At 47.3% G+C, this 16,723-nt stretch overlaps 2 protein-coding genes across 3 annotated transcripts in view; both read left to right on the top strand.

Moving 5' to 3' along the window:
• LOC119394467 (CDK5 regulatory subunit-associated protein 3) overlaps window positions 1-16,723 on the top strand; it is a gene marked incomplete at its 3' end in the record, with an annotated part of 31,712 nt that overhangs the window by 3,122 nt on the left and 11,867 nt on the right.
• LOC119394468 (ATP synthase lipid-binding protein, mitochondrial) lies at window positions 1,637-5,852 on the top strand (the record flags this gene model as incomplete). The annotated part of the gene is given in 2 exon segments (XM_037661771.2): window positions 1,637-1,736; window positions 5,620-5,852. Coding segments are annotated over 2 exon segments (264 nt in total), but the record flags the coding sequence as incomplete, so codon positions are not given.

Genomic DNA, 16,723 nt, shown 5'->3' with positions numbered 1-16,723 from the left:
CCAAAGCACGCCTACAATTCTACCAAAGGACAAGGCAGAGGCACTACTGCCAATTTGTGCCCGGCTTTCAGAAAGCACCCTGCTTGAGAGGCCAAAGAGGCAAGACCCAGAACTCTGAGCTTGCATTCGGCGACCTGGACTGGATTTGGCCTCCAAAGAGCACCACACACAGAAGCAAGGCTGCACTTCAACACAGGGACTTTGCACTTTGCAACAGCAATTTTAGAGGAGGCAGACATGAACGTGACAGGCACTGGCCCTAAGAGGGCCAGAGAGAGAGACCACTGTCGCAGTATCAGCTCTAGCAAGAAAAGAACAGCCTCACTAGAACTCCAGAAGCTAGTGAAGAGGAGGCATGAATACAGAATGCATTCAGGCTATGCTTCTGGTGCTTTTTGAGATAGTCTTTTTCTTTCTCAAAAACAATTTTCATGCCTTTCTCATTATGGAGGAGCAGTCTCTCTTGTTCTACCTCAGTTAATTTTTTGCTTCAAAGATAGAGGGCATTTTTACGGCAGGTTCAACATCCCACAACTTCGCTTTGAGATAGCCTAGTACAATGATTTATACCTTACGACACACTACAAACATCCTGAATGCATTCTATGGGTTGTACATTGCTAAGCAAGTTGCGGTTAATTGGCTAATCAGGCCTTAATTGAGTAAGTAGCTGTTCATGATATATTGAAAATTATTTGTCACATCAAAAAAAATTAATGGATTTTTGAAATCTGCAGTAAAAACTACATTAAGTGTCCAAGTTTCACTAGGTTTTAAAGTATGCACACATTACGTTTCATCAATTTGTTTCTTTCTGCTGTTAAGTGCTGTGCTTGCTAAGCTCGAAGACGCAGCTTGGTCTCTGTCGTGGCAGTCTCATTCGATGGGGGTGAAATGCAAAAACACCCGTGTATTTCGTTAGTGTTATGTGCATGTTAAAGAATCCTGGTAGTGTAAATTAAGCCGGAGTCCTCGAGTACGGCGTGTCTCATGATCAAATCATGGTTTTGTCTTTTAAAACCTCTGCAATTATTTTGCAGGTTATGAGCCACACAGTGCTCCTGAGAAGGCCCGTTAACCTGTGCTCACGGAGCCGAGTGACGACACTTTGAAGTTGCTTGATGAATGTTTGCGACAAAAAAAATGTTGCCCACGACATTTAGAGTATTATACGCATAAAGGAACAAACACTAGGCATTCTGAGCTCCCACAGTGAGCTCCTTTACAGCTTGGCAGTTTCGATTGGCTAGGTTACTGTTTGAACGAGGTGCAGTAATTATGTGAGCTTAATCCACCTTAGTTACATGTGGTGTGGCCTTGTTTATGACCCCTTGTCATTCATACCTTTCCACGAGGCGAGCATAACAAGTTTTATCAACCGTCAGTGACACAGCCCATTGCCAGCATCCAGTTGTTGGCAATAACTGACAGGCTAGCTTGGCCGGTAACTAGTCAAAATTACCGCCACTGATAGTGTGAAATACCGTGGAGTGTTAAACTTCGATAAGCATGCCTGTCATTGCAGAGTCCTGCCTGTGGAAGTGCATCAGATTTGTTTGAAAAATTACCTGGGTATTCTGAAAAGTATTCAGATGCCTTCAACTCGCACACAACTAAGGCATTCCTTCATTTGCAGGCTGTGCGGGGTTTCCAGACCAGTGCAGTCCAGCGGGACATTGACTCTGCTGCGAAGTTCATTGGAGCTGGAGCTGCCACAGTCGGTGTCGCCGGCTCTGGTACGTTCATGATTTGCGCAGGCGTCATCATTTAGTTGCCGAAATGCATTAAGTTGTGCCCAGTTCATGTTCACAAGAGGCTGCTATACAACATAACCTCGTTACAAATCTGCTTTCAGCAGACATTCAGATACGACATAACAATTTGCAACGTTATGCTGAGCTTCCCATCTCTTCCACTGAATGAGCTTTGTGTACAACCAATTCTGGCACAGCATACATTCGGATATGCACTAGGTTCTAGATAATTCACTCGGAGGGCCCCAGGACTTCGTTCTAATTATCAGTTTTCATAAATGTGACCTGGGGCAGCATACGGACTTGTGTTAATGAAACATGCACAAATATGTGCATGCCGTATTCTCTTGCAGATGACCAGCTCTCGTGTAAGCCGCACCCCCCCCAACTGCAAGCCACAAAAAAACATCCCCGCGTATTGCCATGAAGCCACCTTCCTTGCATTACTGTGAAGGAAGGGGGAGTACACACCAGAATGAAACTGGCAGTAGTTTTTATTTTCAACTTCACAGATAGGTCTGAATGGTTGTCAGTAAGTTTTTTAGTCAGTGATCATACTGGTACTCGTCACTATTAAGGCGTGTGTAGTTAAGAGGCACAAATGTGTTGTCCCATGACAGCTGGTAGCCCCTTTTGCAATAATGGTATGCTTAGCCACATGACACCAAAGTACTGCGGCAAAAGTGGCCTAAGAAGCATTCCGCACACGACAGTTCGAGGCCAGATCATTTTTTGTTCCTCAGTCAACACAGGATTATTAGTGCTCATATTTTTCGACATGGACAAGCAAGAAATATGAATTAACGCGATGGAGCCATTTGAATTAAGCGGCTTTAAAGTACATTGAAAACTACTGGGACAACCAAATATTTGAAATTTAAGTTAACTGAAAGTTTGAATTATCTCGAGTCTACTGGAATTGACTAAATATTTCCAGCACTCCTTTACAGCAGAGTTCTGTACCGTGGACATGCCAAATTTAGTGGCTTCCAAATTCAATGGCTTCCAACTTCAAACATTGCTTGGGAACTGGAACAGTGTGTAGTCCAACCAATGGGGCTAAGCAGAGCGGTGCAGGAGCAGGCATCGGCACATTGTCTTTGGTCTCTGAAGTAAAGTGGCATAGTGTCGTCAGATTAATAGGCGGCTGGCTGACAAAGTGCAAGAGGGCAATCCAAAAGAGATGCCCTCTTCCGCCGACCAGTTGGTGTTTTGTGGTGGATGTTTGTTGTGGTCCATTCGCTGTATTCACCGTGAAACCCTCACTTGAAAGGTCAGCTTACGGACACATCCAGCAGCTCCTGTAACATCCCCTACTGGCTGGTATAAATGGCGATGCTCCACAGACCAGCAACTGCTGCGCCTCGGAGGTGGCTGCTAATTATCGGAGTCTGTGCTTTTGCTACATGACAGCTCCGAAAATTCTCCGCAGCTGGCTTGTTTTTGCCCCACCCCCATAAAAAAAACACAACTGATCGTGAAAGCGTGTGTGTTTGGGCGTGTTGGTAATTTCGTGCTAACATTTTTAGCGCACTACACGAATACAGATGGTGTCCGCTTCGTTCTTTTCCGTTAGTGTTCGTTTAGTGTGCTAGAATAGTAAACCGATCACACTGTTTATGAAAAATTCGGGGGGCACAGCTAATACAAGTCATTTCTAGGTACATAGTGGGGGGCTTCTATTAATGTATTGGGTGCAGCCATTGCACAAGTACTCAAACCTCATTATAACGAAGTTGCATCTTACAGGAAAATAACTTCGTTATATCCGAAAATTTGTTATGAATGTATACCGTAAAAGCTCGTTAATTCGGATTTCACGGGACCGGGAAAATGTCCGAATTAACCGAATGCCGAATTAACGAATGAACAGGAAAAACCTTAAAATCAAGTTCGAGAAGCATACCTTTATCTGTTAAAGTATTTTGTAATGGTCGTCTGCGTTTTCGCGCAGATTCCGGCTGACATTACAATTTTTCTTAACTCTTCCAAATGGCCAACAGCACGCAAACTGTCGGAAGTGCTCAGGCGAATGTCCTCTAATATCAAAAGCACCTCTGAGACTTCCCGTGAGGTGCGATGAGGTCGCGGCCGCATCTCCTCGCATGACTCTTCGTCAAAATTGTGGTCTTCCTGGGCGCCGTGAGATCATGAATAATTTCTTGATCGGTCAGGAGACCAGTCGTCTGTCGGTCATAACGTGCTGTCACGATTCGCCGTTCTTAAAGGGGTGGTGCCATCAAATTTCGAGGCTATAACAAGCCTGTTGTGGGTTTCCTCCGTATGCAAGGACACTCCACACGAAGGGTCGGACACAGCAAACGTTAAGAATATATTTTAATTCACTTCCAAAGTGTACCTAAATGCCCTTTCTCCCGATCAAAACCCATCTCTAGCGCGCCAACACTGACGTAGATCTGTAGGATGGACAACGAAAGTTGTAGTGACGTCACACCAGAGCTGCTGTAGTGACGTGAGTGACCTGCGGACCTCCGCCAGCTCCGCAACGTACGTACCGGCTGTAGTGAACTAGAATATATTCTAGTTCACTATAGTACAGGCAAAGCATCGGTTGCTACATCACTCGCCGAGTTTCGATCGTTTTCTGGCTAAGTGCGTCACAGCCTTGTGTGGTCACGTGACCACGCCTCCTACACTTCTACGTCACTGCCCAACCTCGGCGCCCGGAAACCGAAACCGAAAGTTGTCCACATCAAAAGGCGATATTAAATTATTTAGCGAGAATACACGAATCTTGGTGCGTGCATCGTCCTTCCTGGAGCTATAGGAAATGCTTACAGCAAAGAACACGCAAGCCACAAACATGGTGGCACCACCTTTTTAAGAGCTTCCAAAATTTCCACTTTAGTCGCCAAGTTCTTCGCTTCATACTTCTGCCACTTTTCCGGCGCTGCCATCACTGTAGCGCACGATGGTGGTGGCATGCAAACATGGTCACAACGGGGAATAGACGGTGCCGACATGACAACACGAGGGAAAATGGTGTCGGAGATGCGCAGTGGAGCGAAGAAACCCGCTGATGTTCGGTGACGCTGCGATCGCCCCCACTAGTTCGTGACAATGGCGATGCCACTCAGGTTTCGGTTTCACTCCAGTGGGGCCAGCGCTACTTCACCGCACTTTTGTGTAGCGGCAGCCGTCGGCGTTTGTCCAAATTAAGCAGTGTGGAGCCGAATTCTGACGAATTAACGGAGGTTTGGTCCCATAGATTAACATGCACTTTGGCTGGGACCAGTAGAGCCGTCCGAATTATTCGAATTTCCAAATTAACGGGTGTCGAATTAACGAGCTTTTACTGTATTCCTAACATTGTATGTATTGCAAGATTATTTTTCATTTACTTCGTTACAACCGATGTTTCGTTATATCAGTGTTCGTTATATAGAGGTTTCAGTGTATCTTTATACGTGGCCGCTGTAGGGGCCACGAAGCAGTTGCAGTGAGCATGTCTAATGATCGGTTGGCAGCTATATTGTGTGCTTGACTTTTATCACCGCTTCATACTGCCAATTCCTTTGGTAGCAAGGTGCTGTTGGTTCGTGATGCTAAAACTTGGTAATTTACTTTGTTTGAATGACTAATGTAACAGTCACTGCATGTATGGCAAGAATAGTCTTCAGTATTTTGTACATGTTGATGTTAGGGTGTTTCGTGACCGGACGTTTGCCAGTGTCATTTTTCAGTCTTGAATAAATCTGTGGTCGTCTGAAGAGTGGAAAGATGCATTGAACTGCATCAGTTGCTGAGAATCTTGTTGTAGTTCCATAAAAGGCGAGCCTGCAAGTTCACACATGCTGCATGAATATCTTGTGGACCACTCCAATTGAGTCTTTTCTGCTTTCAGGTGCTGGTATCGGCAGCGTGTTCGGCAGCCTGATCATCGGCTACGCCCGGAACCCATCCCTGAAGCAGCAGCTGTTCTCCTATGCCATCTTGGGCTTTGCCCTCTCCGAGGCCATGGGTCTCTTCTGTCTTATGATGGCCTTCCTGTTGCTGTTCGCCTTCTAAGACACTGCCACATGCCATGGATTCTTTTTTTCTCAGAATTGTGCATTAGAGACAGTTGTTGGCTGGCAATCGGACCTCTTTTTTTGGAGGAGGGGACTGCCCATAGCGCAGGTCATCTGTAAATGCCCAGACACTGAATTAAACAATTGAAAAAAAGTGTGCCTTCATTGTGTGGTCACTTTAGTCAACTCAGATACTTTGCCTCACCATTTTTAATATATCTACCAAAAGTGGCTAAACAAAATGGTAGGTGGGGCCACCATTATGCATTCAAACCTTGACAACCACGGCAGTGTGGCAGAACCACAGGGCAGAAAATGAAGAGCATAAACACTTGCTCTCTAATGAACCACACAAGCTGTCAAACTTTAAGGTGTAGTTGAGGACACCTGCCTTCATTGCACAAGATTGGAGTGCCTAAGACTCCTTGTCATGCAATATTATTTCGCTAGACAAGTGCAAACCCTCCTGCTGCCAGCAGTGATTCCACTCCTGCGCCAACTGCGCCAAAGTGCGCCAAATTGTATTTACTGCGCCATCCTGATAATATCGACGAAAATTGCGCCAAACTGCGCCAAAGTCTCGGGTTTGGGGCCGTCTATCACCGGCAATCGCACGGCCGGCGCGTCAGAACATGCGCAGCTTGATCTTGGGGCTGCCAAAGTCGCAACCGTGGACCAAGAATTATTCCGCTGAATAAATAGCGCTCGCGCGTGCGTCCCGAATAAGCCACGACGCCATGCACGGTGCCGACGCAGCTTCTGTTCTGCAAGTCGGCTCGACAGCAAAACGCGCTCTCCGCAGAGGCTCGTGACGTCTAGGCCTCTCGGTAGCGAGAAAGTGCGACGGCGATTCATCGGCGGACGTCGTCTGTTCTAGAAATGCTGCTGATAGCTCGTTTCAAGCGTCGCACGGCACGTAAGGAAAGCAATGTTCAGTAATAACTACACGTGTGCTGCTAAAATGTCTGTCACTTCTGTTGCCGGACATCGCGGAATGAAATGTTCTTCTCTCGGTGCGGGTAACTGTGGGGCCGTCATCTCGGCACGTTGAACCGAGAGGCTTGCTGTGCGAAGCTGCGCATTTCCACGATGGCAGAAGCGACCCCGCGGAAGCGCAAGCGGGGTCCGAAGTATTGCGGTTTAGTGGCCAGCCACAACAGTGCAGACAAGGCACACGATTCACGTGTTAAACTGTATCGGTTCCCGGGCGTGTCGCACGAGAAATAAAGGCGGCAAGCGTGGATAGCAGACAGCGCTGTCTCGCCTTCTATTTTGGCTGTCTGAGTTCATCGCTTTCGTTCGTTCCGACTACCTGAATCGGTAAGTAACGGGGCGCATGCACGCAGCGACTACAGTAATGATTACTCGCTGTCTTCTCGCATTGTTAAAGTCCAGTTACGGTTGTAGGTGAAGCAACTTTGTGTTTTGATTCCCCGTGCTCGTGAGACCTACCCGTCGTTGTTGAACGTTCACATTCGCGTTATACCGTTAGCGTTGCGCGGTTGGTTGAATTCAACTGAACTCCGCACATTGTCAGAAGTTCGGCGCCTGCATTTCACGCGTCGGAAAGGCTGCTTTATCACGCCGGAACGGACGTCTGTGCATTTTCAGCAAGCTTTGACATCGTTCTGCAGGTTTGCTTTGTTTTTGTCACTTTATTGGGGTGATATATATTTAAGCCGCTAAATATAACTGGCACTTCATACATGCTTTGCAATTGCAACCTTGAATTAACCACCTTCTGACTTTGTGCGATTTTCTAGCCGCGTTCACGCAACAGGTTTTATACGCCTGTCAAGTCGGTATCATAAAAAGAGACTGCAAGCATGACGCGAGAGCCGAAAAAACGAGGCGAGCAGTTCATCTTGCTTCACAGTGGTTGAAGCTCAGCTAGCTGCCTCGCGTCTTAATCGGCGGGTGATTCTCCAGCGGCACGGAGGACTTGACTCTAACCTTCTCAGGAAGCAGTGCCATGGCCGTATAATCTTTTTTTCGCACGCCGCAAACGTTTGTTCACGAAAGTACACGGCTGCTACTGTAAGCATGCCATATCAAAACAACAATAATATGATTCGTAGTTCACGCCGCAGAACATCGATAGCGTGTACGGCTTCATTTCGGAGTGCATGTGGACCATTATTCATCTTTAACGTGACAGAATGAGACTTACCTCGACGCATACGTCCTACACGGTGTAATCGCGACTTGGGAAATGCATTTCGCTCTGAGTCGGGCGTGGTTGTCGTCAATCGTCTGCTCTTCACCGTTACCGTGATTGACGAGCCTTCCTCATTTTATCAAGTTCGCTTTGCGGAAGTGCCAGTCAAGCTTGAAGATCCTTTTGAAGCCGCACTGCACGCGGTACATTGTGAGACGCCGCAAGTGCACCGCGAGAGCTCTGCACGTGCACGGAAGCGAGCGGCAACGCGGTGGCGAGAAGGGAAAGCGCTCGCTGATCACGCCCCAGTTTCTCTTTTTCTGCCAGAGATGGCGCTGCCTGTCAAGAGCAGCAGCGCCGCTAAGCGTTGCTTGGGAAGTCTATATATATGGAACAATATCGAATTTTCCTTGCTTCGCGTTTATGGAAGAGCACGCGAATGGTGGAAACGCGTTCACACTTTCCTCAGATATACTTTATCCATGGATCTTCATTCGGAAGAGCTTTTTCGTAATTACTTATACCAGCACGTCCGAGTTTAATCACTCTGCGGTAAATACCCCCTAAAAGGCCCTGCCCTTTCGAGCTCACGTGCTAGGGTTCCAATTCGAATTTTTTTGCTTGCTTTTTAAAAATGTCATCTCATTAATAAAAGCATATATCCTGGTCGGAGCAGCCGCAAATACGCAGCTGTCAGTAGCGGGCCCGCCGCTGACGGCCCACAGTGAAGCGGCTACCCCATGTTACACGTCCGCCCCTCGCTTTCGGGGGCCAATAGCTGACGGGTAAAAAAACGCAGTTTCGCTTAAGGGCGAAGCAATGAATGCGATACCAACAAATTGTATTGTTAAACGAAGTAAGGCTAGCAGCTAACTCTTTTGGATTCGATCTCGCGTAACTCAACAAAACACTGGTTTAAGGGAATATGGCCGCTCCAGGAAACGAAGCGTTTTCTTGCTCTGAGTTCTCTAAACACGAAGTAAGCGTTGAGAGCACAGCAAGTTTACGAGCCGTCTCCTGATGCCTCGAGATGGCGCGCGCGCAAGCGACTGCGCCCTTCGAACGATGCGGTCCCCTCCCCCCGCCCCCCGCTCCCCTGGCGTTGGCGTCCTTTCATGCTCCTTACGAAAGACGGGCAGGGCGTTTCCTCTCTGTTTGATGAGCAATCGACGGTAGGCCCGCACGCGGGAAGATGTTATCTCATGCGCTGTCCGTGCGACGGAGACAGACGGCCGGCTAGCTTAATCGCTTCAACCGCGTTCGTCGCCAGCGCTCGCGAGCTTTAACCCGCGGCTAGAATGCGCGTGGTGATGTTATTAATTTGGTCTTTATACAGAAAATTACGACAATGGCGACGGCAAAAATCCGCGGAGAGCGCCCATATAATTGTTATCACAATAAACATTTTAAAAAATCACACCATCTCCCGCTAAAGGGGACCTGAGGCGATGCGAAGCAGCGTTTCGGCATATAGAGCCCGCTTTTCAGAGGTGGAGGGGAGAGAGGGGAAGTGGAGAAGAGGAGGGGAGAGGGGGAAAGTGGAGAGGGTGAATGGGGAAGGGGAAATGCGAAGTGGAGAGGGATATGGGAGAGGGGGAGTGGAGTGGGCTTGCGCATGCGCAGTAAGGGTGGTCACGCCCTACACCACAACCACCGGATTGAAAACCGCTATAAGATGCTTCACATCTAAAAAGTTGAGGAGCCATTTCACTCTGTGAAGTGCATGATAAGCGAAGCTGTTTCGCGCATGGCAAGGAGGTGACATGGTGGAGGACAGTTCGGTATGTAAGGCCAGGTTGTTAACGTTCAATACGCAATATTAATGCGAAAGCATCAGATGCTTTATCAAACACGAAAATTGACCGTCGGCGGCGTCAATCGATTGATGCAAAAAATAATCATGTGAAGGCGTCATCATCACGTCATAGAAACTTGTGACGTCATCATGGCGTCATATATCGTGATGTCACGTGATGACGCCATCACGACATCGTCGCTTTACACTGCTTCCGTAATCGGTGCGCCGATCATGGAGCTAGCGCAAAACCAGGTGAGGTGCAGATAGCTTGCAGAGAAGGAGGGGGAGGATCAACCCGTCGATCGAGAAGAAAAAGAACCTGGCTTTCGCCTTGGAGTTTTCTTAGGGGAATGCATTAGGGACAGTGTGGCTCTTTGGCATTGAGGCACTGCTGTACATCACGGCGTTTGTCTACAATGTCTGCTGATAACCACATAGATGTATTTAGAGTGTTATTTCATAAAGTGAAATTTTATTGATCTGGTATTCTGTTTATTTGCTAGTGTCGAAAATAATCGCCGAAGACGTTAATTCAGAACACTCAATTGCATGAGCCCTTATTTTTTGATTAGCGAGTGAAGGATGGAGTTCTCCTGAGATGATTTTTCCATGAGATTTGCAATGAATCGAAATATTTCTAGCCTTCATAAGAGCCCCATAGTAATATTCCGGTGCTTGAATGTTATTGCAATGTGCTTCTGTAGTGCACTCTAGGATGTAAAATTCGCTGCTCCAGAGTGCTCCCAGATGCAAAATTATCTGCTCCAAAGTGCTCCAAGATTAAATTCTGCTGCTCCAAAGTGCTCCAAAACGAAGGTTTTGCTGCTCCAAAAATTGCTCCAAATCAGAAGTCCTCGGTAGCATCACTGGCTGCCAGGCTAACATGGCCTCCCTTCAACGGTATACTGCTGCTACCGTCGTCCAAGTTATTCCAAAATTTTACTTGCATAAGCGTGGAAGTCGACTTGCATCTTTCCCTGAAAGTGCAATTTCGCATAGCGAATTCAAACATGGAATAGTAGCTGCGTAATGGCAGTTATCTGAGCATCAGATGGAAAGTGAGTGATTGCTTAGCCACTAGCGAATGCGGATTACGTGAAATGGCGGCCTGAGAACTTTTGAACACCCCTGTACATTATGCACTGCAAGTATAAGTGCGGGGTCGTCATCCTGCGTATGCAGCTATATGCCCTTATTACTATGCAGTTAGACCAGAGTGATGCGCTTGATGTCAAGTTCATTCACGTCCGAACATGCAAGAAGGTAAATGCGCCTGGCAGCGAAGGTTCCAATGATGCCCGTACGTTAAAAAAAAAAAATGGTGCTCATCAGCAGTCCATGGAGCTTAGCTGCGGCCGTGCTGTAAACGAATTCTGCGCGCGGTCCCACGTGACGCCAGTTGGCCAATAGCGACGCGACGGCAGCCTCGGAAAGTGCGGAGGTAGAAGAGAGCGGGCGCGCTTTCTTCAAAGCGTGGCGCCACATTTGCGGCAGCAAGCAGACGGCGCGACATCTCGGCGTATGCATTGCTTCTTCGTGCTTCGCGGTGCATTTTCGCTTCTATGGAAAGGAGCGACGCGGCTCTTCAAAATGCACTGAAGGCAACCATTCTTCTTGACAGCGACGCTGTCTGAAAGTTTCGTGGCATACGTAAGCACACAACCCCACAGCCCTAAACCACCAACAGATGCTCGCGTGCTCCTCTGCATTGAAAGAGATGTTGAAAGACGCCAATCACGCTGCCACCGACAGCTTCAAGGTGATCCGACCTCATACCACGCCGGTGCCAGCTTTTGAGCCGGCAAAGCAGTCACAGCAACAATTGACCCACGTGGTCAAACAATAAAACACCATCATGACGTTCCTTCCGTGGCAACAGCAGAAGTGTTGGCCATAACACCATCACACAGAATGAGCGCGCCTCTCAAGAAATCGTGTCATTTTGGGCTCTGTATGCCATGGCAAAAAAAAAAAAAAAAAATGTGTGTGTGTGTGTGGGGGGGGGGGGGGGTACTTAGAATAACAGAGAGCTGAGCTAGTTGGTAAGTATTCATTCTAAAAGACAGGGCGTGCAAACACGGACACAAGAAAGAAGTCAGGACACCACAAACGCCGACTAACTAACACCGCGATCGTGTACAACCCCCCCCCCCCCCCCACACGACAATCTGGTAGAGGGAGGTTTTTCACCGAAAATAATACAAATAGGTCTTTTTCTGAAATAGCCAAGGCCTTCAGCGAGTGCCCCCCCCCCCTCCCCGAAAAGTATTGGCTGCGGCCCAGAGCCAATACACCTCAACGTCATTCATTCCAAAAAAATAACATACATGGGAGGCCTGGGTTGCGAACCTGTGCAAAACACCTCCTCGGGGCCAACTCTCCTTAACCGTATATGAACCATCTTGGAAGGAGGTCAGTGAACCTCACCTTAGAGCTCGAACCTGGACTTGGGTTTGAAAATAAAAGTTTTCTCTCTCTCTCTCTCTGCTCCAGATGCGCGCGCTCCTTGCGTCTTCACTTCGGACGCTGAGGAAGGGCATTCGGAGAGGTGGACAGACGAGCCGACGAACGGTTTCGCTGTAGACGCGTGCACAACTGCAACGCGCAGGACTGTACCTGCAGGAATTTTTTTCGGTGGTTGTTTGTGTGCAGAGCAGCTAACTTTGGTAACCGATGGTCGCCGTTTCGCAAACGCGGCCGCTGCAGCGAGTGAAGTGACCTTTGTACGCTCTGTAACTTAAGCACGGACATCGCACAAGACATGCAACTTCCCTGCTCCCTCCACGAGGCGCACGCAGGCGATGCGCGCGCGCGCAACGCCTGCGTAGCGCGCGCAACGCTACGTGCGGTGCGAAGACCTTTAAAGGGACCGACAACTGCCCAGAACATAAAATGAGATGACTCCACTGATGGAAAGATTGCCCGTCGCACTGACCCAAACCAACCCGGTTTTTTTTTTTTCGTGAGAGATGGATTTATATTTTTATTTCTTAATTGAAACTCGCGAAAAATCACCTGTGGCGCCTCTGGCGGCAAAAACATGAATGATCCGATGAAGCCGGCCACGTGACCGTTGCTTGCTGTACGCGGTCGACGATTTGTTTGTTAGTTTTGAAATATTGTTCGTTTCTTTATATTAAGAGGTATTACTCCATAAAAATGTGCATATAGGTCTCAGTTTGTAATATGCAATAAAGTGGCGCTGGCTTCGCGTGACGTAATGATCCCATGCTCGTCAGCGCTCGTCAGCGCGTCTTGAGCAACTTTTCAGCGTGATCATACAACCGTGCACGCAGTTCCAGGTCGCTAAGATTTTAGAGCGACATAGTTTTGCTACCTACACTTCGTCTCAGAACTGACGCGCGCTGCTACTCGGCGCGGCGCCGCATATGCGTAGTGACGTTTTCGATGACTTGGTTTGTTGGCTCGTGCATCGAGAGAGTAACGACGCCGGGACAAGCCACCCATGACCCAGGCGCAGGCAACCTTGGACGCATGCGCACACAACGCGGTACAAATACAGGGAAGGTGTATAATGCCACATAATCTCATTGTAACAGCTTGTTATCTTCAAAAATAGTTGAAAAGCTCTAAATAAAGGTGGTTAAGCATAGTTACAAGAACTCCTGCGAAAGCAGAATAACGATAGCTTTCACGAATCGCGAGAAGGGCTGGCGGCATCGCTATCAATTCTCAGCGTTGCTAGAGGAAAGGTACGTCCGTGTTTAGAGCCTTGGCTGGAGGAAAGCCAAGTGAATTGGCAAGTGGAAGTGGAAAGCCAAGTGGGATTGCCAAGTGAATCACTTAGTTAGTAAATTATCTAGAGCAATAGGTACTATGCGTCGCCATTGTAACTATCTTCCTACATCCATTAATATGATGTTATATAATTCAATGTTTTCTTTCCCTAGTTCAATACGGAATTCTAGTCTGGGGGACGACTTCAGCTGAGAACATTCACAAGCTGATGGTATTACAAAAAAGAGCAATACGCCTTGTCTCCAGGGTGCCATATCTTTGGCATACTGCTCCTTTGTTTACAAAGCTTAGAACTATAAAATTGAATCTTGTACACATATAGGCTTTGCCGCATGTATAGAATGGAAAAAAGTAAGAATGATAACGCTTTAACAAAATTGGCATCCTTACAGCAACATAATTCTTTTTATAAATTTCGTCATTTAGAACCTTGGATCGTTAACAAAACAGAACTAAATACGGTGACCAAATGCTACAGTTTTGTTTACCTACTGTTCTAAATCAATTATACAAAGAAAATGGCCTCAGTGTATCTACTCTGTCGTTAAAAAGGCTACGCGACGTATTTATGTGATTGCTTGTGCTGCCATGGGTTCATTTGTTTGTCTTTTTCTATGTCTTTAGCACTTCGCCTAATTTCTTCCCCTTGTTTTCATATGCTTCCACAATAACCTTGTTTATTTATTCCGACCGTGGATGTTTACTGTTTTTGTTTTTGTTAGTCCATTCATTATGTATACCGTGTGCTTGACCGCTGTGAAGCCGCCCAGTGTATGAGGTGGCCAGGTTCCCCTCAAGCTGCTCAATGCAGCTTTTTTGCCTGGTCATCCTCGCAACCTTGTTGTGAATAAACACAATTCAAGCTCCGTCCGTGTTTAGAGACTTTCAGACCGAAAAATACTGCTTGTAAAATAACTACGTGCTTTTGAGATTACCTACTGCAGCTATAAACACTGCGAAGGGTGAGCTTTCTGTCGCGCGGTAAAAAAATGGGTCGAGAAAAATCATTTGTTGGTCCCTTTAAAGCGCGCCCTCGTCGCGCACTTGGCGCCATCTCGCTGGTGAGTAAGAAAGCACGCTGAAGTAAATGGTGTATATAAATAGCTCGCCGTTAGCATGCTGAAAGGCTCTTCGTGGTCTAGCCGTCTAAAGCCGCGCGCTGCGGAGCGAGAGGTCAGCCGTTCGATTCCGCGCGTCAGAAATTATTTCTGATATAGTTTTCTTTGTGGCTTATATATATATATATATATATATAATATATATATATATATATATATATATATATACGCATACGGTGAAAACCAGCCGAGACTGTCCATATAATTGCTATCGCAATAAAACATACCACCCCATCAGCATGTGCGGTGTCTGATATAGCTTCGCTGGACATTCACGTTCGCAGGGCGGGATGGCGGCCAATATTTTTTCTGTTACTGCATTTATTTTGGCCCAATCTATAAAGGAAAGCAGGGCAACTGCTCAATTTTCCGAATATGGATCACACCATTTTCATCTATGGTACTACTACGTTATTTTAATATTGTCCGTTTCTTCGCAGCGTGAAATACTCCCATTTGGAAAATATCGGGGGTGTGTCCAGATAAGAACAAACACGATGTCCCGGTCCCGATTTTGATGAAGTTATCTCTAGGCGCAGGTTTTAGACCCAGAACAATGATTTCGAAGTTAGATTAACAAAAAACATTTTGTTCACACGAAAAAAAAAAAACAAAAAAACTACGAACTTTGGCCGCAAGAACCACTTTTCCGCCAATTTCGCAATTTCTCAACATTGAGCGTACCTAGCGAAAAAATAACGGCGCACTACTTGGTCATAATATCTATCCCCATCAAAGAACAAGTGAAATTCAATGCTTATTTTATTTCCATTTGCTGTCGAAGCACTTTTACTGCTTCGACAGCAAATGCTATCGTCGGTAGACCTCGCACGCTTTGTTTATTCCGAAGGCGGAGCGGCCAAAGCTATTTTCAACGCGGCGAGGCGGCCGATGCGCGCATGGCGCGTACCCGTTCAGACCACACGGCTCACGTACCTGGCTACCCGCGCGGCCGAGGAGGCGGGGCATCTCGCGCTTTTGCAGACGTGTCGCCGTTACGTGGCTCTGCTTAAGTGCACACGAGCCGCCTGCGCAGATCTCTCGCCATTTCCGGCCCAAGCGGATGTCTACACAAGCGCCACCGTCCCATGGTGTCCTGATTGGCTGCGGCAAAGCAGAGACCTTCGGCGGGCGGAAAAAATTGGTCTCCGAGAGATCCGGCTCGCCGCCTCGTTTTCCGCCCGCTTTCGCCGCCTAGAGAGGAGGTTTCCTCCGCTTTGACTGCTCCGCCTTCGGTGTGAACGATCCTTAATTTACCCGCTCGTAGATATACGACGCACGGAGCGATGTTGTCGTTTTGACTTTATGCGGAACATCACGGTGACGCCGACGGCCAAAATACGCCATTTGTGTCTGTACCTGTGTGATTTTTTTTTCTACACGGACTGATTGGCTCACACCACTGTTGGGTAACACAAGCGGTCATTTTTTCACCACTCAGATTCAAATTGAAAATATAATTCCTTAAATATTTGTGGGTACAAGCTTGGCCTGACGGTCCCGACGTGGGAGTCGTCCGCTGCGTGCTAACGCGCGCCTTGCAGGACCTCAATAAAGTTTTGCGACCAACTAACAAGCATGCATGCTAGCTCCCGCCGATATGGCAGCGTTCTCAATTTCACTACTATCCAATACATTTCTTAGCTGCAGACAGTCGAAATTCGACTGACCGGGTATCAAAACTTTCAAAAGGGGGGCGGGGAGGAAGGGGTGTGCGTCATCATCAGCCTGACTGCGCCCACTGCAGGCAGGACAAATGCCTCTACCTTGCAGTCAACCCGGTCCTGTTCTTGCTGCGGCCAGGTTGGAACATTTCATATGGACTTCAGTTGGCTGCATAAAAGAAGTCTAAATGCCAAAAAAGGTTCTTTTTTTCTATGAATCAAACAGAAACGAACAAGCAGCATTTTATTGCGTCTCTTGATGCACGGAAGGTTCTTTTTTTATTGCAGCTAGTTTGATTACTAGTGATTAATTGTAGTCGGACTCTTTCACGTCATTGGGATCACTTCCAAAATGTCCCACTCGTGGCGCTCATCGTGTAATACATTTAGCCTAATATCTCAGTAAGTAGGGCACTGCTGTTGATAATGTTGCCTTTTTAG

The sequence above is a fragment of the Rhipicephalus sanguineus genome, chromosome 5, assembly GCF_013339695.2.
Source record: "Rhipicephalus sanguineus isolate Rsan-2018 chromosome 5, BIME_Rsan_1.4, whole genome shotgun sequence".
Taxonomy (NCBI): domain Eukaryota; kingdom Metazoa; phylum Arthropoda; class Arachnida; order Ixodida; family Ixodidae; genus Rhipicephalus; species Rhipicephalus sanguineus.
Note: the sequence above shows the minus strand (reverse complement) of the source record. Positions and strands in the feature narration are given on the sequence as shown.